The following is a 21,182-nucleotide window of genomic DNA, read 5'->3' as shown; positions in this document are numbered from 1 at the left end:
CATGTGTATAGTTGCTATTTTCTTTCCTTTCATTTGTTGTCTGGCATTACTGAACAATTTTAAGAATAAGAAAGATCATAGCTGAACACTTCCTTCATAACAACAAGCCTGACGTTTATCTTCTGTCCTCGAAGCCGTGCGAACGTGAAGTTTCAGTCATTAACACAGTGGAGCTGTAAGAAGGTTTTGCATCAGTTGCAGGTATAACGTGTAAGTTTAAAAACAATCACCCTATGCTTTTTGTGGCCAGCGATGGAGCTGAATCTGCAGAGTCACCGCTGAAAATAAAAATGACACAAAATGAAGCATGGTCAGATTTTCTGTGTGTGCAGTATAACCTGTTAAAGTTTAATATTAGAACTGTTTAATATTAGAACAACTACCTGCTGAACTACAGGAAACGACAGGTTTTATATCTTTTATTCATTTTTACTGCCCTTTTTATAGTATCACCTACGTGCTCACAGTTTCTCAGCTGCAGATTCATAATAATCAATCCATCACTAAATAACTTGAACTTTATTACCTGGCTGGAGTCAGCTGGGTGGATTTGATCAGAGACAGGTGCAGCGTGCTATGATGGATGCTGCAAAACAAATGTGGCTGACAGTGTTAACAACACACATGCTGCACATGTTGATATGGGAGTCTCCTTTCCTGGTGTGTGTGTGTGTGTGTGTGTGTGTGTGTGTGTGTGTGTGTGTGTGTGTGTGTGTGTGTGTGTGTGTGTGTGTGTGTGTGTGTGTGTGTGTGTGTGTGTGTGTGTGTGTGTGTGTGTGTGTGTGTGTGTGTGTGTGTGTGTATTTGCATGCATTTTCATATCTCACCTGATCGTGTGAATGTTGCTGTTGAGGTCCAAACAACGAGCCACTAAACGAACAGCTCTCTCAGCTCTGATCCAATCCTCCTCAACGCTGATGTGAAAGTCGAGAGAGGAACACGGAGCAGCGAATCAGCAGGTCAATTTCACTTTGACAAAAAGGTTGTAAGATGTAGTTCAGATGTTCTCACCTGATAATGACTCCGGTCTGCCGGCAGTCCAACAGTTTCACAAAGTCTTCGATCCACTCTGACTGCAGAGAATTGTTCTTAAACCTGTAAAACAAACAGCAGATGTTTTATTATTAGTTTTCAGATTAATATCTAACACTGGGGGACGAGCACGGAACATTAAAAAAAATATATAAACATGATCCAAGAAAAATTTCAAATCACAAAATAACAGCAAATAAGCCACCTTTAAAACCTTAATGGTAAAAACAAACTGACTGTCAGTGATTATAACTGTAGACACACGAGTGGTTAGTGGTTTATAACACTGGAGACGCAGCAGCTGTGTGTGCAGTGATGTTTTTTGTGGCTGAGCTAATTAAAGCTACTGTGACGTGTTGGTTACCATAAAGGAAGTTCAGATAGTAGTTGGATGTTTATTTACACATCTGAAGCTCAGCAACAGCCAAAGTCTGAACAACAACCATAAATTCAGCCGCACAGCAGCTGCAGCTGTGCTCAGCAGCTCAATGCTATCGAAGATCAAGGAGCACTAAATGTATATAGTGTATTATAAGTAGTCCGGACCAACACACCAACTGTTCATCACTTCAGAAAAAAATGAAAGCATAGTGCAAGAAAGGGAAAAAAGCAGTTGTTTTGTTCACGGCAAGGAGAAACGTCATTGAAAATAAGAACGAAAGAAGAAATATATCTATTTATTCTTCACCTTAATGCATTTTTTTAAATTCTTATCTGGATCCTGGTCATAGGAGTTGATATGATGTGAATTTTTATTTTTATTTTTTTACAGAATTTTATTCATTTATTTATCCTTCAACCAAAGTTAAAGATTTTCCAAAATTGGAATTACAAGATTTTTTTGTAGTGTCGACTTTTACAAAAAAATTAAAGAAAAGATATTTTCTCATGTCAGCAATGCATCCCGTCTTTTTTTCCCCCTGAAATCTGAAGTTACACATACATTTTCCATACGATGGCGTTTAAAGATGGAGGTGAACTTACTCCACTTTGGTCAAACCAGGACAGCCGGACACGATCTCTGCAAACCCGACCAGATGGTGGCGCTCCAAACGACTTTCTCTGACACTGACAGAAAAAAACGAGAGCGGAGAATGACGTAATATAACAACAGTTGAAACAGAAAGGAGAGAGTCTAAACCTTCGAGTTTTCTGATTACCTCAGCGTTTTCTCACAACCTCCACTTTGTCTGAACCAGATGAGACACTTCTGCTCTTCATCCAAACTACCGGCAGACATCAGAAGGAAAACGCAAGAGAAAAGGAGACGAATAGACAAAGACATAAATCCTCATTGATTTTTTTTTTTATGCTCTCTTTCTCTGTGTCTTGTTCACTCACTTCCACACAGACTCACCTGAGCTCCACAGCAGAGATGTGAGCACAGGTACGCAGCGAGCGGGACACGTCCAGCAGCCCCTGCTGGCTCAGGCCGTTCTTACTGAGGCTGTGGATGAAGAAACATAACGAAAAAAAGAAAGAAGTGTTTATCCCACATTATAGCCATTAATAGTAATAATAACAATGAACGTATAATATGCAGCTCTTTACAGGAGAAGGTGAAAACAAAGACATAAAACTTGAATAAAAGTAGAGACAAGAAGTATTAAATCAAAAGAGTGATGTAAAAAATTACTTAAAAGCAAGATCATAAAAATAAGTCTTCAGCTGTTTCTTAAAACTACAAACAGAAGTTTCTCTTTTAATTCGCAGCAGGAGTTTGTTCCAAAAGTTTGGTGCATAAAAACTAAATGTTGCTTCACTGGAGTTCATTTTTGGATTATTTAATCCAAGAGGACGCTTTCAAACATCTTCAGATAAACGGGCAGAAAATGTGAGAAAGGTGCTGAATCATTCAGAAACTTAAAAAAACAAACAAGTAAAAGCCGGTGTAGTGACGCTAAAACTGGAATACGATCTCTTTTCCTGGTTAAAATTCTGGAAGATGAATGTTGTTGTTTTTCCGTCCAACCAGAATAAAGTGCGTTACAGTAATCCAGTCGAGAAATTACGAAGGCACGAGTAATAGTTTCAGTGGCAGGTAGATACCAAATACTCTTTAAATGGAAAAAGACATTTTCAAACACTACAATTACAGTATATTCTATAAGTGCTCTTTTTTCTCTTGTTTTAATAGCATCTCCAACTTCCTGTAAAATGCATCTAAATGTTGCATCTTCATAAGACGCATCTTACTTGACATATCTCCTGATTTTCATCGTTGGAAGAGAATCCATCACACACTTCACTCCTTCATCTCCCAGCTGGTTGTTCGATAAACTGCAGTCAGAAGAGGAGAGTAAGTGAGCATCGGGTACATTAGTGTGTATGTGTGTGTGTGTGTGTGTGTGTGTGTGTGTGTGTGTGTGTGTGTGTGTGTGTGTGTGTGTGTGTGTGTGTGTGTGTGTGTGTGTGTGTGTGTGTGTGTGCGTGTGTGTGTGTGTGTGCGTGTGTGTGTGTGTGTGTGCGTGTGTGCGTGTGTGTGTGCGTGTGTGTGTGTGTGTGTGTGTGCGTGTGTGTGTGTGTGTGTGTGTGTGCGTGTGTGCGTGTGTGTGTCTCGTACTTCAGATCAGAGAGTCGGGGACCCTGCAGCAGGGTCTCCAGCAGTCTCTTCGAGTCGTCTCCGTCCAGGTGGAAATGAGTGAACCTGCGTGAGCGTGAAGTCGAGACGGTCGGACGGAGGAAACGATCAGGAAGGTCGTTAAGTTCCCAGATGTGATTTCCTTCCATGCAACCTTTTTTTTTTTTTTGCAGAGAATGTACTTCCTTGTTTTTTTTCTTCTCTACTGCTCTAAAAGTTGTATTTTGAAGCGTCAGCAGATGTTTTTCAGTCAAATAATAAAATACATTTTCTCACTTAGTTACTGTTTTAAAAAAAATGGCCAATTATAGTTTTTGAGTCGTGATAGACAGAATTCCTGCTGGATTAGTTTGTCTATTATTATTTTTAAACTGAGCCACGTTGGCAGTTAGATTAAAAGAGTTAAAGAAGTTAAACACTGTGAGAACTGTGAACGTTTAAGCAGCTGACAGACTGAAAAATAAAGCAGTAGATGATTAAACCGACCTGCAGCTCACTTCTTCTGGTTTCACGGCGTCGAAACTGACGAAGGATTCACTGTGAGGCCTGAAGAAGAATTCAAAGCAGCAATTAGTCCAAAAAAACACATCACTGCTGACAGATTGAAATCGACATCAGGAAGACTTTCTGCTGTTGCACATCTGTTCACTCTGTTACAGACAAAATAAAAGCTTTCACAAGTTCATTTTGTACCTGAGCTCCACCGATGAGACTCTCCGACTGTCAGTCAAACAGCTGACTAGCGTGAGTGCGTCAGCTGTGGATGTGATGCTGTGGCTGACACTGACGAGAAAAAGAGGGGATACGGTTAATTCAAATTTAACTACAGCAGTTATTGATAAAAAAATAAAAAAAATTAAATTAAATTAAGTAAATCTTTATCAAATTTCTCCAGAGAATGATGGCAAGCTTTTTGTATGATACAATTTTAACTGGACCACTTTTAGGTATTTTATTTACATATCTGTCTTAAAAATAAATATCTATAATTTCCCAACAAGGATTAAGTTTTACATATTACAACAAAATAAAAATAAAAATCTCCAACTAGAGAAAAAACATGCGTACGAATGAAGTCGTGCACGTGTGCGTCTTACTCGAGTCGCTGCAGCGACGTCATCTTCGGCAGCACTTTCAGCAGATTCTCGAAGGCCTTGTGTGACAACGAGCTGCAAGAAAACCTGACGCAGCATGAAATATTAATGAATGAAAGTTGACCTGTGCTGAAGGAATAAAATGTGAATATAAAGTAATGAATCTTACTCTAACTCCAAACGGGAACGACACCTGACGAGACTTCTACACACTGTGGTGACATCAGACGGTCGGAGGCTGCTGTTGGTTATTCTACAAAATAAATCAAATCATTATTTTGTATTTAAACTTGAGTGAAAACTGAAGTTAGAAGAATTAAATTGTGTATTTTTTGTCTTGTCTTTTTACTGGCTTATGTCACCTGAACGTTTTCAGTTGCTGTTTGTCCTCACTGACAAAAAAAAAAGAAAAAAAAAAGAGAGGTTAGTTTATTAACAGGAAAATCAAACTGCAGGCTGTGATATGAATGCAGGTTTTTATTTTACACACATTCAGCATTTCTATAAATTGCATTATGATATTTTAACTCTATTTTTGTTTAATTTGTATTATATATTTAATTTTTCTTTATACATGAAACACAGCATGTAATTCTCTTGCTGTAAAGCCCTTTGAGCTGCATTTCTTGTATGAAAGGAGCAATACAAATAAAGTTTAGGATTATCATGATTATGATTATTACCTTCCATCAGGGCAGAAGCTCAGAATCACCTGGTCTTTACCTCCATCGCTATAAAACCAACAGGACGCCAACAGATTAGAAACCACCTGCATATCTTAACTCTAGTTTAAAGCTAACAAAACCATTGAAATGTGGCCTATGTTTTATTTTATTTTTTTTTTTTTATTTATTTTTTTTAATCTTTCATAAACAGATATAAATAAGCTACTTATCATCTGCCACAGTTGGTGAAACAGGTGCTCTCTCTGCTGCTCTAATGAACTCATTAAACGCCTCGAATGGAAAACAAAAGACGACCTGATGTGAATTTGTGTTAAGTTGTCGTGGGAGCACAAAGCAGCAGCCAGCAGCGCCGCTCCGGCCGGGCTGGTGCCATTGTTGCTGGCGCTGAAAAAAATACACACACACACACACACACACACACACACACACACACACACACACACACACACACACACACACACACACACACACACACACACACACACACACACACACACACAGAGAAAGATAAACAATGAGCCAGGAGGAAGCCAGTGTTTTGAATGAGAAGCTTACTCGCAGCGGCTGCCAGGTTTTGGAAACCTGTTTGTTGGGGAAATAGAAGTTCCGCTTCTGCCAACTTTCAATGAGCATCTGACAACAACACAAAGTCTCGTGTTTCCTTTGAAACACTCGCAGCTAAATAGAGAAGAATTGGAATAAAAACTCCGCTGGCGGGTTCACAAGGTTATTTTTCATATTTTAATGAATATTTAGCTCTAAAACTCAAGTTTCCGAATGGTTCACTAGTTGATTATAATGAGCCTTACTTGATCGTCTGGATTTTGCTGAGACAAGGCAGGAAGTCCAACAACATCCTCAGACCTTTGTTGCCTAAACAGTTACCGGACAAACTGGAAATAAAGTGTGTCATTAAAAAATGTGTAATTATGGTCAGACACAAAATAATTACTCAGAAAAAAAAATGCCATAACTGTTGCATTATCCCCATTTGTACTTGCTGATTGTGTGCGTGTACATTCATGTTTTTTTGTGCATCTTACTCGAGCACGGTGAGATCGGAGGACGTTCCCAAACTTTCCCAAACTCTTTCCAGGTCAGCAGGAAGCAGATTACAGCAGCTGAGACTGACAAGAGACAACAGCTTCAGGATTATCAGTAGTTATATCGATAATATTCAGCGTTATGACTGCAGACGTAGTTGAACTACAGACCCGCCTGGACAACTCTGCTACTCTGAACGAGCACAATCTTTTTCCTAAACGATTTCTCTGCAGTAAAATCCTTCCACTACATCCTGTTGTGCTCTCAAAAATGCTGTTGTGTTATTTTTGTGAGAGCGACAGCACAAACCGAAGCGTTCTAGAAGTTTCCTCTGCAGGTTTTTCTCTCCCTCCGGAGAACAGTATCGACACCTGGACGGGACTCTGCAGTCTGAAACACACAGAAACACGACAGTGGGTGTTTCCTCACAAAATAAAACACATTCGAAATAAAGAGGAATTCATCTACATGTGTGCATATTTAATATCCAACCACGTGTTGGTACCTGATATGAAGCTCCGTCACGGGACGACAGTCCGACAGCAGAGCGGTCAGAAGCAGCAGAGAGTCCACTGAAGAGCAGCTGTCGTTCATGCTGAGAAAAGACAATTAACGGCAACGTTTACACTTTTCTAATTCTTAACCGCTAAATACTGTATTACATATTGGATATTTAGGTATAATAGTGCAGCTGTATCGCACAGGAAACACAATAACAAATATCATTTTCAGAGTAAATGTGGCATTCATTTCCTTTGTGATGAGAGTTTTGTTTAAATCCAGTCTCACATGATTTTTTCGGTCACGTTGAACTTCGGCAAAAACTGAGTCAGCGTCTTTGAAATCTCTTCATCCCACTGACCTCCAGACAGACTGGGACACACACACACACACACACACACACACACACACACACACACACACACACACACACACACACACACACACACACACACACACACACACACACACACACACACACACACACACACACACACACACACACACACACAACTTTATTTACATTTACATTTTCAGATATATTTGTGTACGAATTACCAAATCTGATACACAGATCAGAATATTTACTCTGACTAGCCGTGTTAAATAATAGTGCTGTTGGTCATATGTGGTAAACCTACTTCCAATATATCTTTACAATACAGTTACGTCTACTTCTGCAGATATACATTTATATAGATAGTTATCTCGGACAATGCATGCTGCATTCATGTTTTGTTCTGCTGTGTCTTTTCTGTGTGTCCAGGGCTTTTTAAATTTGAAGAGTGTATTGACTCACTCCAGGACAGACAGGGCGGGGCAGCGACACAGAGACTCGGCAAGTTTTTGCATCTCAGACCGGCTCCACTTCTGGTTCAACAAGCTGGAGAAAAATGATACCTTAATAACATAAACTGTCATTATAGAATAACAACAGCTAAATATCCACACTGAAAAAAAAAACCATTGCACTAAATTGAAATCAATCTGCACACGAACAGAAGGAGAAGGAACAAAGTGGCAAAACACCTGAGTTTTTGTAAAGTAGTCAACACGCTGTATGATAGGAGAGTTATTGTTTAATGTCTTACCTGATTGTTGGCTCAGGTTTACTTTTATGGCTGCAGAGGAGGAATAAATGAACAGGTCAAAACCTCACCTCTGTTCATTTTATTGTTTTATTTTGTTTTATCAAACCGTGAACTCACTTTGTGTAGAAAGTTACTGTCACTTCTTTCATCCCACTGCAAAGACAAACAAATGTCCGTGTATAACGATGTTTACTTGGAAATGTTTAAGATTTAAATCACCAGACAAAGAAAAAGATAATCAATTTAGAGTGTAAAATAAATAGTTTAAAATGTGTGGCTAAGCTTAAAGTGTGTCGAAAATGAGTTTGACACATCCTGCAAAAAACAATTACACCTGCAGATTTACTGGCAGTGCTTGTTTATGTCCGTGTGTGTGTGTGTGTGTGTGTGTGTGTGTGTGTGTGTGTGTGTGTGTGTGTGTGTGTGTGTGTGTGTGTGTGTGTGTGTGTGTGTGCATTCATACTCTGCATGAACATGCTGGATGTTCGAACACGAGGACATTTTTTCAACGAGACAGTCCAGTGCTTTCAGAGAAGTGTTGTTTCGTCCCAGCCTGCAGAGACACACACAAACCTTCAAAGCTAAAAAGCAGCTAAATTTCTCGTGACCGTATTGGAATGAATGAACGATAAAAGTCCCAGAAGAAAAATGAACTTACATTACAGAAGCCAGTGTTTGGAGTTTGTTGAAAATCTCAGCTACGTGTTCGATTCCTTCGTCTTTCAGATTGTTGTCACTCAGACTGAAACGCAAAAATACATCAAGTAAGTTCGCTGTGTGTCACATTTTAGACCTTCATCCAATATCTATAAAAATCATTATATTAAGTGTCTGATTTTCACGTGTCCAAAGAAGTGAAGACCATATTAGCTGACGGAGGACACGTTTACTACTTTTAATTAGGCTATATCCACACTAATATGTTTTAAAGGAAAAAAAAAAGCGGCATTTAAAAAAAATAAAGCGATCTCCGTCCATACTAACACCCATAATAAACACAAATGATATGATGATTATTGTACACCGGAAGTCAGACCGTGGAGCCTGCGGTGTTGGTTTGGTTGGCTATGTTTAGCAATGAGGAACTAAATGGTGAAACACGATACGCACCAACTCAGAACTGAAGTTACTTCCAGTAACTACCATTTATTTACTTCGAGTTCATCCATTTCATTTCAGCTCAGCGTAAGAGTCATTAATGCATTTTTCTGCCTGCAATTTGTGTTTAATTCGTTTTCCAACTAAAACAGGGTCAGCAGCCTTTTGAAAAGTCTCCATTTTAGGGGTTCAAGAACAGAGGAGTAGTGTGGTATGATCAGTTATAAGTTATACCTTTTAAAACACATTAGTGTGGCTGTAGTGTGAATGCAGCAGGGAAATTAACGCTGTATACATAAAGGACAGAAAATATACTTGATTTCAGTGATGTCCAGACAGTTCTGGAGACCAGAGGCCAAACTAGCTGCACCTGCAGCAGTCAGACTGGTACCAAAAAACCTTGAGAGGACAAAGATAAAATCAATCAATCGCTGTTGTCGGGCTGTAAGAGGAAGATACATTCCTTCAGGAGCAAAGAAAAAAATCTGGAACCTACTCGAGTTTTCTCAGGGTGGCGAATTCAGGCAGAACAGAGGACAACTTCTCGGCAAACTTGTCATCATACTTGCGGCTGCGAAAACTATGAAAACATAAATAATATAATATAAATGTTTAACGCAATCATTACAAGTTGTACGCGCTGCTGCGAGCTGCATGCAGTTCTCAACAGGCGGGCAGAACTTTGGACAACAGAAAGGAAACGCTCCTGTTTTAAATGCAGCAGCTTCACAAATCTGATACTGAACACAACCTTTGAAAAAAGGCTTTTCTTTTCTTTTGTCTTTCTTTCTGTCTCCTACTCGCATCACGTTGTGTAATGTTGTGTTACTGTTGAGGGAACTCTTTTGTGTCTTTTGTTTAAGTCCTTTAAAAGACTCGGTGGTCATCTTTGAGCACTTGAGCTAAGGTTACTGTACCAACCACACGGACATAGTGGAAATGAATTGTTTTAGTTTTACAGTACGACAGGTGGCCGGCCAGCTGGAGAATTTGTCAAATGCGAAGCAGCGACTCTTTCCAGAACCGCATTCATTATCGCTGTGCAACCAGTGCTCTCTCTCTCTCCAAGTGTTTGGAAGATAAACGCAAGTTTTCAGATTCTTGACAACTCGACACCATCAACCTCAACATTCCCACGTGTTACAAATACAGCTTTCACAACCCTTTCATAGTGCGCCACGCCTCTGGCAATAAAAATCCAAAAACATGCACCTCAGGTCAGGTTACCTGGCGCCGCGCTAGTGGCAGCCTGCTGCAGCATCTCCCCCCTGAGAGCCCCCCTGCTGTAGTGAAGAAATTTCCCCTCGGGGATTAATAAAGTGTATAAAATCAAAAAATCAAATCAAAAAGCAGTTGTTAACCTTCTGACCCAAACACTTGTTCAAACGCTGAGTACCACACACAGAGCAAATTTAGCCACTTCAAATAGAAACATTTATATATGCGCATACTGATGCTATTTACTATCTTGGTTATGTCAACGGCTTTGTCCGCCCACCTGAGGTAATGAATGTACTGACACCTGGGCAGGACGTCCAAACAGTCCAGCTCCATTGAGCACGCTCCAAAGTCCAAACCGACGCCATTATCGCCTCCCGAGTTGACCACAAAAGCCAGAGCATCGATATCGTTCGGTAACAGCCAGATTTTGCGCAGCTCCAGGACGGGTCTCGAACCCACAACCTCCTTGGCCAGCTGCTGGTCCTGGCTCTCCTGGACGCAGTGGCAAAGCTCCAATAACTGGGAAAACCGTAGGGAGGGAGAGATGAGGGAGGAAGAGACAGAAAAAGAGAAATGTGTCTTTACTGTTTGTATTCTACCTTCGGTCCAGTCAGATTGTTGCTGTGACACAGGCCTTTCAGCAGTTTCAGAACGAGAGCCTGTCGTTTCTCGACCCAGCTTTGGACTCCCGGTCCACACGAGGCCCGGGCTAACTGGACCAGGGCTGCAGTGCATTGTGGGGAGGCCAGACCGCACACGAACAGGTACAGGGAGTCGGTGAAGACCGTCCTCTGGTCTGCCTTGGTCATCCAGCGAGTTTTCAGACTGAATCTGAGGAAGTGACGAGGAAGACGAAGGTCCACACTTTAATTAGAATAATAATCACATTATGTACAATAGGTATGCTGCTCTGACTACTATCATCACGTGATCAGTGGTGTATTCAGGCATGTTTATGTTCATTTATAGGTGCTATATTGTTTACGGAAACTACTTTTATTCTGAAATCCGAGCAGAGTTCGGTGTTTGCATGGATGTTGGTGCTTTCGAAGACCTTACGGAGAAATGGCTGATTATGAGCATTGAGTTTTAATAGGCGACAAGTCAAATGCATGTTATGAATATTGGGAGGAAACACAAGTGGACCGCAGGTTCTGTTTGATCCCTGCACTCACTCGCCGACATGTTACCGCGGTAACCAAATGTTCACACAGTGTGACCAAAACAAAACAAAACTAAATAAAGAAAAATATAAATTATTTGATAAATATTGAACTAAATACAACAGAAATAATATTAAAAATAAATGGAGAGGTTCAATAATGGAGAAAATGTAATATAAATTGATATTTCTTTTTTTTTAATTGAATTTACAATTTCCTTTTCCTTTTTAGTTCTTCCTTCTTTTTTTTTTTTTTCATTTTTTTTTTCATTATTATTTAAGTTTATTTCATTTTCTGCAATTCTGATTTATAATGCCCAGGAGGAGCTTCACAGATTGGATCGGTGGCCAGGCGCACTGCAGAAATGCAGACCTCCAGTGGGGAGATGACCAGAGAACTTCCTGTGTTTTTCCTTCATGGACGCAGAGCTTTTTGTTTTGAATGATTTGGGGCTCAAAGCGGCTCATGATGGGACAGCACAGCGGTGAAAGACTGTTTTTATTTTCTTGCAGGTTTGTCTTCTGACACGGCGAGGCTTTATTTGGGGTTGGTGAGAGAACGATAAGGGGAGTGTCTCTGTGAGGACTCGGCTTGGGCTGCTGCTGCGTATGTATTTGTCTGAGAAATGTAAAAAAGGCAGCGAGTGATGTTACACTGGGCCGACCCGATGTGACGGTGAATGTGAGCTCATGATTTTTACTCCTCCAGACGATGTGTCTCTGTGCTGTCAGACTTCCTGTTACTAAACACACCTCAACGCTTGGACAGCACATCACTCAACACGCTGGTTAAACATCCAGTGCACTCAAACTATGACAGACAGAAATACAACAGTCCCTCACAGCTGTGGTTCAATTTTATGCAATCCTAACAATTTACTGTCACCACAGCACGTCGGACTACAGAGATTCTAGTGTAACACAACTTCCCATACAATGCTGTAACTTACTGCAATGGAAACCCACCCCCAGACCTCACGGCCACACTCACCTCCTGCCTCACTCATCTGACAAACCAGCAAGCGACCAACCTTCCAGAGCTTCCGCAGGCAGAATATGAGAAGGGCACCCCACGCCATGATCGACCAATGATCACATGGCACACTTTGAACCCCCATTTGAAGATATATATTAACAAATAAAATGGAAAATGAAAAAGGAAAGTAACTTAATAGTGGAATTTATACAAATTAATTTATGCTTCTGTATGTAGATACAGAAGCAAATGAATACAGAAATAGCAATTAATGTCATATATGATCAATTAATTAATGCCTTAATTTATTGTTAATATCATTTTTGGTGCATATTATTCATTTTCTTGAGTCATTTAATAAGTTATTTATTTTTAATTTTGTCAAATTGTTTCACTAATTCTTGCATAAATAGATGCTTGCGTTTGAGCTGAAATTCAGAATATGTGCAAAAGCTTCTCTGATTGCTGTGAATGAAAAGCATTCTGGGTAATATAGCAACTGCCAGATCAGGATTTTAGCAATTAAAGAATTCCCTACAGCCGTGCCAGGGGTCCAAATTGTGTGCAGGCTGTCTTTCAATTTGGAGCAACAAGTATTGATCCTGTCACAGTGTGACAGCTACAGATATTTAAAATCAAAGAGGAGAATATAGTCCGCATCTGTGCGTTCATGGCATCTGAAGGTGATTATCTCAGTTGGCGGTGAAGCTCTGAAAGGCTGCAATTTTGGATGTCAGGAGGCGGAGCTTAGCAGCTGGTCCAGTTCTCATAACAGCCTTTTATGGTTAAAAAAAAAAAAGAGAAAGAAAAGAAACGAAGAGTAAAAGCTGCTGATTGCATAAAGTTCACTAATTAAATAAAGTGCAGATTTCCAGCCAGTCTTACAAACTTGTTTTCTTGTCATTTGAACACCAGAAGCAGCAGCAACTCTTCACCAAGGAAGAATATCAGGCAGAGTGAAAGGCAGGCTGGTATTATAATTTATAATGAAACCACAGTGACAGGGGTCGCCTCCTGCTGTGTCTCACTTTCACTGCCCTCCCACCCAAAGAGCCTCCACCGCTGTGATTGGCTCGTCCTGCTTTGTGCTTACACCGGCATTTTTCTGTCCTCCTTTTAGGGAGGGAGGGAGGTCAAATATGCTCAACGTACTCGACTCGTGTTACCCAGTTATTCCTGGTATGAACTTTAAATAGTCCATTTCTATTACACATTTCCCCCCGATGAGATTTATAAGAATTTATTTCAGGTAGGAGATGAAAGATTGCTCCACACGTGAAAGTAATCATAATTATTGCGTTAGATATGTCATGTTGTGACAGACTGTTTTCCCGCCCTGATGAGAGCAGTTTATGTTTGTTATTTTTGGACCTGCAGAGTGTGGCGGTGCGAACATATGGGAGTCTCATTCAGTTCAGCTGCGACATCACAATGAAAGGTGTCGGTATTTCAGACCTTTTTTTAAATGTGCTTTACGTGCCTGACGCACGGCAGAAATATATCTGCTTCCAGGACGTAAATAGGCCGATAATTCAACGGTATGTGAAGGGGAACGCTGACGTGAAATGTGAACAAATCAGCTGCTGTTGATTGGTATTATAATTGATTTGCGATTTATTACAACCACCTTGGAGAATATGAGCATGTTCGTTAGGCTTCCCTGAATTGGGGTTCCTCACCTCTTCCTGAGCTGTGTGTCACTCACGTCGTTACTCGTCATGATTCGGAGAGCAGCCAAAAACTCCTGCAGCGTCAGATGAACGAAGCTGTAGGCGTTCACCGGCGTCCCATCCTGACATCTGACCTCCACCTGACAGGAAGGACAAGGACGTTTATTAATTGTTATCTCACAAACACGGTGGCTCTGTAAAAATTTATATTTTGTGGGATAAATAAAAGTTGAGTTCAAATGTCTGTTCAAGGGTCTTAAAGTAAAAGTGTTAAAAAGGTGTGTGCAGCGATTTAACAAAAACATTTTTGTGTGAGAATATGCAAGCAAATAGATAAATATAATACGATTTTATGAATGAAGTTATTACAACTCTGGGGACGATGAATGTTTACACTGCATGTTGACCCGTGCTGCCAGTTTGGCTACAAATAATACCGGCGATTAACTTATCAGCTGTTGTGCTTTATTACTTCTGTATAAGTTTTGAACACTGCAAAACTAGTAATGTCCCAAAAAAAACAACCAGTCTGCACACAGCAGACACCAAAACCCTATTTAAAGAAAACAAATCGGCCTTCTGGGTTCAGAGGATCCCCTGAACACCCACACATACGTAGATACGTAGAGGGATGTTGTGAATGTGTGACCTGTGAGAGGAGCCCCGTCCGGAGGGAAAACTTCAGAACACCCGGTGGAACGTCTTCTTCCATGAAGAGGATCCTGCTTTGCTCTAAACCACTCCAAGTCAGCCGACTGAGCTCACGCAGCTCGGACCGGTACCGACCCAGAGAGGCAGCGCTGCACAAAGAGACGGGGAAACAAATGAGATGCGTGTTTGATGGTGGTGTTTTATTTTTCTTGACGTTAATCTACTCAAGGTTTTACCTGTGAGTAAATCTGGTGCTCCTGTCGTCTCTCCCTCCTTCAGCTGGACTTCGGCTCAGAAAGGCACTGAGAGCGGTGAGGTAGACCTGCGTGAGGGTGGAGGGGAGTCGGGTTGGTGAGGGAGGCGGATGAACTCCGCCGTTTGTTCCATCCATTATGGTGTCTTCTCTCTTTCCTCTTCCTCTCAGTGAACGACTCCGTCCTCTGCTGTCCTCGTCCCGTCCCGCTCCTCCTGTTTCTGCAGCTTTAGCCGTCCCTCTTTCTTCCTGTGTCCCTCCTGCATCTCTCCCCTCCCGCAGTAAATGCTCCAGACAGATGCAGCAGATGTTGCAGAGGGCCGGGAGGGAGGACATGGCGAGGAGGTGTCGACTGGAGCGGAGGAGATCGGCCGCCTGGACTCCGAGAGCTTTTTGCAGTGGAGACGTTAAAGTTTGAGACCACAGAAGACATTTTCACTTATTTTCACCAGATTGAAACACTTCTACGACTGACATGTCCGTGACTCTCCTGCTGCGTTTTGTTTTTTGACTCAATGAGTTATTTGGTACCCAACATAGCTTAGGTCGTCTTCAACCTGAAGCAGAGGTCAGACAGAATAACTTAAAACACTTGTGCTGATGTGCAAAATCAATCTCTCAATGCACTTCCAGAAAATGTGCTGAATCAGTGCAATGCAAACTGTTTGCGATTCAATAAAAATCGAATTTCACACCAGTTATACAGATAATATTATAGATATTGTGCATGCAAACCTATTTTATATGAAAATGTTGCATCCTGAAAGGTTGCAAAGTGTGGATTAACTTTTAGCTGCTGGACGACTGCGATGCAGGTGTTTGGTTTAAAGTACTAAATTAATGCGTCAGTATTAAAATGTAAGTAAAGACAGCATTGCTAAAGAGCTTTGTCAAAAAACTATATAAAAAACAACTATATAAATGCTCAGTCAGAAACATGCAGGGTTAATTTTGAACTTGTTTGTTATTAGTGTGAATCTAGACATGAACATCCAATAATATTTTTTTTTAAAAACTGGGTTCACTCATTATGTAACGTCCCTTTCATGCAGATGTGATTTAAACACTCGTAAATAAAACCTACAGATGAAAAATGCTTATTCAGCTGGTTTGGGTGGAGCTCAACTATGTGAATAAATGTTAGTTTCATTCATGTCAAAGTGGCTCTCAGAGGGAAAAATAAAAGGTTGGACTACATATTTATCTGTATGTCTGAGTTCTAACAGACGTCACAATGTGAATATAAAATAATTTGTCCACCTTTTCCACCGAAGAAGTCGTCCACGTACTCCTCGATCTGGTGTTGGTCCCACCCCAGCAGCTGCCCCACTTTATCCACCACGCCGTCCAAGTCTACGACGTCACGTACGCGACAGGTGAGCAGCACGGTGCAGCCCGGGAGAAGCTGGCGATGTAACAACCCCGAGACGAGGTCGGCCACGGGACGAGGAGTCTCCGAGTCCAACGGCTCTTCTCGTCCGCCGAGTTTGCAGTGAAACTCGTCGTAGCCGTCTAGCACCCAGCAGCTCTGCGCCGGATTGGAAAGGAGGTAGTCCATGACGGCCCTCTGCTCCGACACAGAATACGAACACGATGTAAGAATGAATAGTTCCATTAGAAACTTTTTGCATGTTTCGACCGTTCAGAAACAACCCGACGACCGAACTCCTGCTAATTTATTCTGAATTAATGATTTAAAAACACTACACAGTTCTTCCCTTTAAACGAGGTTTTATTTCATCTTTATTTAGAAATATTAATTTGTAGAAGATTTTCCCATTTGGACCAAGATTTACGACTACTTAGCTTAATAAACACATGACCTGTAAAACAAGCTAAAAGCAGCAGAATCTATGATTTTGGTGCCATACTGCTTATGTACTGGATGGAATCTGCTGTTTAAAATTCTGCTGTCACATTTGTAATTAGAAAAATCCTGTTTCATAAAGTAACTATTGCAGTATTGCTACCGGCGTACCTTTTCATCATCGCCCCCTGCTGGAGGGAGGTGGTGTTGGAATAGCAGCTCAGACAGGGTGAGAGGGCGGCGCAGCAGGTTGAGCTGACGAAACTCCAGCAGGACAAACAGGTAGGATGAAGGAATGGGTCCCTGGACGACAAGAGGGCCACGAGGGCGGGAAAAAGAAGTCACATCGAAATCAGTTTACAGGTAACAGAGAGGACACTCGAGATTAGTGTCACCGGTTCAAGATCTGACCACATGTGGTTCATGGCAAATTCAAAGAAATTCCCCGAAGGTGGAACACAAAAGTTAAAGTCAGTCACATTTAGTTTGACTTTGTTGTTGATATTTAAAACTGTCTACATATGGCTTCGTTAAGTTGTGATGTCACAACCGTGAATAGTAGTTGGCAACACTGTCCTGATCCAGTTTTTCTTTTACTCCCGACATCAAAATAAAGAGACAGTTACCATTACAATTAGAAAACTTTCCATACCCCAACCCATTAATCAGACAGTGAATTTTTAGAAAAACATATTGCTGACTGCACTTTTGGACACAAATTCAATTAACACTGATCTGGCAGATGAACACAGAACATCTTTGTGATTCAAATTATTTATTTAGAACCAAATGCTGATACAAAAAAAAAAAAAGTGACCTCACCAGTCCATTAGCCCACTGCTGTCCCAGGCAGGACATCAGCAGAGTTTTTCCTGAACCGGCCCGGCCGACAAGGACCGTCACTTTTCCCACACATCCCTGAAAGAAGCTCTCCAAAGTCAGTCTGGACTCCAAGCAACCGAAATACCCATCAGGCTCTGAGTTTGGTAAAAATAAAATAAAAGGTGTTAGTTAGATAGATACTTGAAATGTCTTGAAAAGCTCTTCACATCTACCTTCCATGTTGAATTATTATTGTAAAATCTCCTTTCTTGAAATGAAAATTCAAACTGGGAAGTCAAATCTAGCAGACTGTTATTGCACAATGAGAGAAAGAGGAAGTCCCGCTGACCCGGTGTCCTGCTTCCTCTGTCCGCCGACCCCGGGGTTTGATCCGGGCGGTCCCGGCCTCTGTTCGCCGTCCTCAAACCGACCCACACGTTCTCCAGCTGGACCTCCCTCACCAGGCGTTGGGTCAGTCGCTCGAACCTCGTCAGCAACGACCTCCTCACCGCGCCGATGTTCTGCTCCCAGTGATCTGCGGGTCAAAATAAAACACATAGCAAAGATCTGTAAAATAAAAATATGAATGCGTTAATGCTGGACTATCGGGCCGGTTTGTGGATGCAAATGTATATACAGAGGTTATAAAGTGTGTATGCTCTACCAATCCGCGGGCGTTTGATGAGCTGCTGCTCCAAAGGAGGCGGTGACGCGTTCCGATCCGGCACGCCGGGATCTTCACAACAACCTACGGTGAAAGAAAACACACACAAAAACATGCAGCACATTAAAACACAGAGGAAACACTGGACAATATCAGAACGTTTAATGCTATAATACTTTTCTCAAACTTACACTTTCAGTTTCTAAATCATGTCAAATATAGAACCAAAGGAAATTTGGGGGATTTCTAAACAGAGATCAGATGCTGCAAGACATTTTGAATATGTGCAAATATGTGGTGAGGGTTGGACATCAGCTGCTTTCATTTTCACTTGTTCACTGCAGTGAGGCCAAAAAAACCCTTGTTTTATATGCAGCTGTATGTCAGTGAAACAAGCGGCCTCAAACTAAACCAAGCTGAGAGCAGTTTTAGATCAGATCCTAAGATATGTTTTTGTTTTTTTCATTGTAGTTTTACAGTTGTACATATATTTAGTTTTGGTCTGTTCTTATATCATAAAAATATTTACATGAAGTCTGTCATTTGTGATCAGCCATGTCATGTACGTTTTAAATTTTGTCATATAAGCAACTTAAAACTAAAATGTATTATTATTATTATTATTATTATCATTATCATTATGAATCTATCTATCTGTCTGGTAGAATTAAGGCTGAGAGGAACTGCAGCCTTTGTGAGTCCCAGAAAACTGCTGCACCGCTGTTTACTGCAGGGTTGGACCTCAGGCCTCAAGTGCTGCAATAGAAGGTGCTTTCCATATGATGTCCAAAAAATAAATAAATAACACGTCCATATCAGATACATTGAGAGAAAGGCAGCCACAGTTTAGGAGCTGTGTTTTTACTTATTAATTTCAACATAAAACTGTGGAGTCAGGACTGAAAGTTGACCCACTGAACACTAAAGTGACTCTTGGAGTGTGAGTGACACTCTGCTTACACCATCTGTCCGTGACTTCGCACCGCTCGTCAACATCTATGGCATAATTTCATACTCACTGATTGCACATCCAGCCACTGACATGAGCCTGGAGTCCAGATGCATGGGCATGTTCTCGCATAACAAACACACACGCTGCAGGAATTGGCGGCATTTTGCAGCGCTGGCCTCCTTGAAGTACTCCAACATGGCTTCCACGCACAACGGCGCCGCCGTGGACGCGCCGGGCGTCTTTTCCCAAAGCTCCATTATGACTTCAGGCGACTGACAGCTGAGGACGCGTAACAGTTCTGAGGATTCCTGAGCCAAGACGGAGTTCACGTCTTCGTGGTCAGGGTCAACCTCGTCATCCATGGTCAGACTCCATCAGCTGATACGTAAGCAAACAACACATGTAAATAAGCACACGTATGAATTCCGATAAATCTCAAACAGCCCCGACTGAAACAAGGAGCACAAATACCACCTAGTTTCCAAAAACAGTGGGGACACTGTATGAAATGTAAAAGTCAGCAGTCGTCGTTTGCTTTGAAAAGAGCATTTCAGAGACAGCAGTGGGGATGCTGAATGATATATTCAGGTTTTGAAACAGAAAATGCCGCCATCCAGACAACGTGTCTTTCAGGGAAGGTCTTGTTCATTTCCACAAAACAATGTCCAACCACATTTTGCCTGTGACAAACAATGTGATGCATCATGAAACGGAAAATACGACAAAGCAGATATCAAACTGTTGAGCAGCTGAAATCCTATATCAGGTAAGAATGGGGCAACATTTCACTTTCAAAACTCTGTTTTACAGTTGTAAAAAGAAGAAGTGATGCACAACAGCTGTGAACATGCCCCCTGTCCCAACTTTTTTTTAGAGGTGTTGCTTTCAAAATAAGCATCTATTTTTCATAAAACTATATAAAAAATGTTTTTATCAACATTTGATACGTTGTTTAGGACAACACTTCCCCTGACATCATCATCATCACTCACAAAGCCAAAGTGGAGAACAGACATTTCATAGCTGATCAACACCTGGCTCTACTTTTATTTAAACCGGCAAACTAGGTTTAAGATAAGATAAGATAAGATAAAATAATCCTTTATTAGTCCCGCAGTGGGGAAATTTACAGGATTACAGCAGCATAGTGGATAGTGCAAACAAGAGACATAGTAAAAAACAATGTATCACAAAGTATCATAAATAAGTAATACAGTAAAGGATATTGACTAAGAAAAAGTACAAATCCTCAATAACTAAAATATAACTAACCAAAGACTAAAAAAATATGATACATACAGACAGAATAATTGTTGTATTGCACGGTGTATTTATATTGTATTAAATATAACTAAAAATATACAGACAGAAATATTGTAGTATTATTTTTGTCATTATGTGACACTTTAAAACGTTTCACAAGCACGTGCTCAGGAACTTGCCCTCCCCTCATCTTTTATTTGCATGTTGTTGTTTTTTCTTTTTCTCAATTATGAATTGAGTTAGGCTTCTTCTATTTAAAGAATCAAAATGACGAATCTAATTTAGGTGGATTCAGCGGAATATGAATGAGAAACTAAGTCCATAAGCGTTCATGATGTTTTTCCATTTTTACGTTGATACCTCAAGTCTACATTCCCTCCGTGTTGTCCGTGTTGTGTCTCCTTCCGATAGAAACTTGCACAGAGGTCACTTGAGGTAAACGAGCATCGAGGTCTTCTGTTCTCTGCAGCGCCACAGAAACCGGCTGCATCAAAGGCTGCAGTTACTACTCCGTTCAAAGTAACCTAATATTCATGAATAAAATGAGAACTCACCAACCACCCTTGTCGCAGACTGCGTTTCACTGCAGCCACTGTGCTTTATTATTTTAAAAC

The 21,182-nt window shown here is 40.9% G+C and overlaps 1 protein-coding gene across 1 annotated transcript in view; it reads right to left on the bottom strand.

The window, feature by feature from the left end:
- The window catches only part of nlrc5 (NLR family, CARD domain containing 5), a 29,574-nt gene extending 8,392 nt beyond the window's left edge, over positions 1–21,182 (bottom strand). Inside the window, exons 1-40 of the mRNA XM_069716924.1 lie at positions 21,123–21,182; positions 19,373–19,683; positions 18,354–18,437; positions 18,039–18,224; positions 17,690–17,844; positions 17,039–17,170; positions 16,321–16,627; positions 15,044–15,449; positions 14,806–14,956; positions 14,166–14,296; positions 10,948–11,179; positions 10,626–10,867; positions 9,624–9,707; positions 9,443–9,526; positions 8,688–8,771; positions 8,493–8,582; positions 8,147–8,182; positions 8,030–8,059; positions 7,738–7,821; positions 7,227–7,310; positions 6,943–7,032; positions 6,747–6,827; positions 6,437–6,520; positions 6,203–6,286; positions 5,688–5,777; positions 5,391–5,438; positions 5,070–5,099; positions 4,877–4,960; positions 4,711–4,794; positions 4,307–4,396; positions 4,100–4,159; positions 3,596–3,679; positions 3,229–3,312; positions 2,390–2,479; positions 2,193–2,258; positions 2,017–2,100; positions 1,012–1,095; positions 828–914; positions 527–586; positions 231–278 (exon numbers count right to left, since the gene is read on the bottom strand). Coding sequence (XP_069573025.1) covers positions 231–278; positions 527–586; positions 828–914; positions 1,012–1,095; positions 2,017–2,100; positions 2,193–2,258; positions 2,390–2,479; positions 3,229–3,312; positions 3,596–3,679; positions 4,100–4,159; positions 4,307–4,396; positions 4,711–4,794; positions 4,877–4,960; positions 5,070–5,099; positions 5,391–5,438; positions 5,688–5,777; positions 6,203–6,286; positions 6,437–6,520; positions 6,747–6,827; positions 6,943–7,032; positions 7,227–7,310; positions 7,738–7,821; positions 8,030–8,059; positions 8,147–8,182; positions 8,493–8,582; positions 8,688–8,771; positions 9,443–9,526; positions 9,624–9,707; positions 10,626–10,867; positions 10,948–11,179; positions 14,166–14,296; positions 14,806–14,956; positions 15,044–15,449; positions 16,321–16,627; positions 17,039–17,170; positions 17,690–17,844; positions 18,039–18,224; positions 18,354–18,437; positions 19,373–19,667 — 4,409 coding nt within the window. The 5' untranslated portion in view covers positions 19,668–19,683; positions 21,123–21,182. The remainder of the gene's footprint in view (positions 1–230; positions 279–526; positions 587–827; positions 915–1,011; positions 1,096–2,016; positions 2,101–2,192; positions 2,259–2,389; positions 2,480–3,228; positions 3,313–3,595; positions 3,680–4,099; positions 4,160–4,306; positions 4,397–4,710; positions 4,795–4,876; positions 4,961–5,069; positions 5,100–5,390; positions 5,439–5,687; positions 5,778–6,202; positions 6,287–6,436; positions 6,521–6,746; positions 6,828–6,942; positions 7,033–7,226; positions 7,311–7,737; positions 7,822–8,029; positions 8,060–8,146; positions 8,183–8,492; positions 8,583–8,687; positions 8,772–9,442; positions 9,527–9,623; positions 9,708–10,625; positions 10,868–10,947; positions 11,180–14,165; positions 14,297–14,805; positions 14,957–15,043; positions 15,450–16,320; positions 16,628–17,038; positions 17,171–17,689; positions 17,845–18,038; positions 18,225–18,353; positions 18,438–19,372; positions 19,684–21,122) is intronic.

This window comes from Brachyistius frenatus, unplaced genomic scaffold, assembly GCF_029030835.1.
Source record: "Brachyistius frenatus isolate BFR_SWC_R1_liver_20210118 unplaced genomic scaffold, ASM2903083v1 Contig_164, whole genome shotgun sequence".
In the NCBI taxonomy this organism is placed as follows: Eukaryota; Metazoa; Chordata; class Actinopteri; family Embiotocidae; genus Brachyistius; species Brachyistius frenatus.
This window is presented reverse-complemented; position numbering and strand designations above follow the sequence as displayed.